This window comes from Hippocampus comes, unplaced genomic scaffold (genome assembly GCF_001891065.2).
Source record: "Hippocampus comes isolate QL1 unplaced genomic scaffold, H_comes_QL1_v1.1 scaffold68, whole genome shotgun sequence".
NCBI classification, from domain to species: domain Eukaryota; kingdom Metazoa; phylum Chordata; class Actinopteri; order Syngnathiformes; family Syngnathidae; genus Hippocampus; species Hippocampus comes.
In genome coordinates, this window is record NW_017805625.1 from 6428954 (window position 1) to 6430925 (window position 1972).

Sequence of the window (1972 nt, forward strand, 5' to 3'; positions counted from 1 at the left end):
GACTCATCATAAATTGTGACCATAGGGGGCACTGTTGTAGGAGGTGTTAATAAGCTTGAGTGTCTGCATTCATAAATTACATGTGGAAACTGATGTATTGCGCTCTGTATTCTAGTTAATCTTTAAACTACCCATCTCCATAATTGAACACACGTACACATAGTTCAATGAATTTATGCATGTGTGTTTAAAAATATGTATTTAATGTATGTATGGACAGTACGTTTAAACATGCCCTGATATCAAACAACATCACCCCCAAGGTGCACAAATTCTGAAGAGTTACTGATTTAATCTGTAACACTGGCCATTTGGTGAAGACAAAATCATGCACCAGGTGCCCACTAATGGAATCCGCCGCAGTCAGTGGAAAAAGAAGTTGCATTTTAATGATTTATTTTAATTAATTTCCATGATGGTCGATCAAAATATGTCTTAAAATGAAACCGGTCCATAACGCAAATATCATTTGGGGAGTGATTGAAATGTGCTGAAAAAAAAAAAAATCAATGAGGTCATCAATAAATCGGCTGACTCAATTTTATCACATTAAAGTTGCCTACAAAAAAAAAAAGAAGTCTCTCAACTCCTAATGCACCAGTGACTAAATGGAAATGTGTGCAGTTCAAAAGCATGTTTGCAAAAAGACATTTCTGTCTTTGTACGATAAGTATTCATATTTTTGGGGACCCATAGCACAAAAGCAATGCAACCTATTCTTTTTGGCCTTTGGTGTTAAGACAAAATGGGTCTAAAAAAAGGAAGCGACCCAGGATCAAAACAACTAATGAAGGTCAGATGTAGCATCCGCACATATGGAATTAAAAAAAAATTAACAAATCTGCAGATGAAGTCTGTAGGTTCTGTAGCAGTCCAAAATAATGTACTGAAGCTATTCATGAAAAATGCTAAACTACAAAAAGCAAAGGTTTTTAAATAGTGGACTTGGCACTGATGGACCACACACTGTGATAGACCGCCTGGAGCAGGTTTACTTGGTGTTGAGGAAACAACTAAGAGGACAAATGTTGTGTTTGAAATGCTTCGGCCGAACAGATTTTTTTTTTTTTTTTTTTTTAGCATGGTGGTGGCTTTGTTGGAAATTACTGTCCACAGACAAAATGAACCCTGAACATCCGTCCATTACCACAAGTGTCAGACTACAGAGGCAGTCTGGAGGATATATATATATATATATATATATATGCAAAATGGGTAAGGTTAAAAGACGCATACCCGTGTGAATGAGGCTGTGTCTCTCCAGGTGGTAACGCTGAATAAACCTCATGTCACATACGGCACAAGCATACGGCTTCTCCCCTAAACCGAAGAGCACCAGTTTTAGTTCAAGCTCCCACAGAAACCACTAAAACTGTGAGGCAAAACCTATTATACTGTACCAAACAGGCCATTTGACACCTTACATTTGCTGCAGAGTGCTATTATCCAGACCATTTTAGATTTGCTGTTTTAGGGCACTACAGTTGATAGCATGACGCCTACCTGTGTGAATGAGGATATGTCTCTTCAGGTGGTATCCGCTCCTAAAAGCTCCGTAACAGTGGTCACAAATAAAGTTTTTCTGCACTTTGGAAGATGGACCATTCTCATCTCCACCTGTGCCCTGAGGAGGACAGTAATGAATAGCCGTTTAGCAACACTTCTTGTGCACCAGTCATAAACTAAGATGTTTGTGTCCATACCTTTTCCTGACTGTCTTGTTAATGAAAAGTTATGTAAGTTATTTATAAATATCCTACAATGATGGTTTATTTTACAACTTTTGTCTAGGATTGATGGAGAATTAACTTACAATCCCCTCCAAAAGGCCGTGGTGCTGCTCCCCCTGTTATGCACACAACTGCTGTTATTGTGCAGGGCTCTGCCCTGCTCCCCCCTCCCCCCAGCTTTCCTCTCCAGATCCCCCACCCCCTCCACATCTTCCATGTGCTCCTCCTCCCCCACAACACCG

The 1972-nt window shown here is 39.8% G+C and overlaps 1 protein-coding gene across 35 annotated transcripts in view; it reads right to left on the reverse strand.

Annotated features, from left to right (window-relative positions):
• Window positions 1-1972, reverse strand: part of znf740a (zinc finger protein 740a) — a 19733-nt gene that overhangs the window by 14747 nt on the left and 3014 nt on the right. For 31 of the 35 annotated variants that reach the window (XM_019880807.1, XM_019880836.1, XM_019880815.1 and 28 more), the window contains 2 exons: window positions 1504-1624; window positions 1237-1320 (listed from right to left, as the gene is read on the reverse strand). In XM_019880807.1, the coding sequence (XP_019736366.1) occupies window positions 1237-1320; window positions 1504-1624 (205 nt within the window). The remainder of the gene's footprint in view (window positions 1-1236; window positions 1321-1503; window positions 1625-1972) is intronic. The other 4 variants (XM_019880835.1, XM_019880829.1, XM_019880818.1 and 1 more) reach the window with 1 other exon arrangement.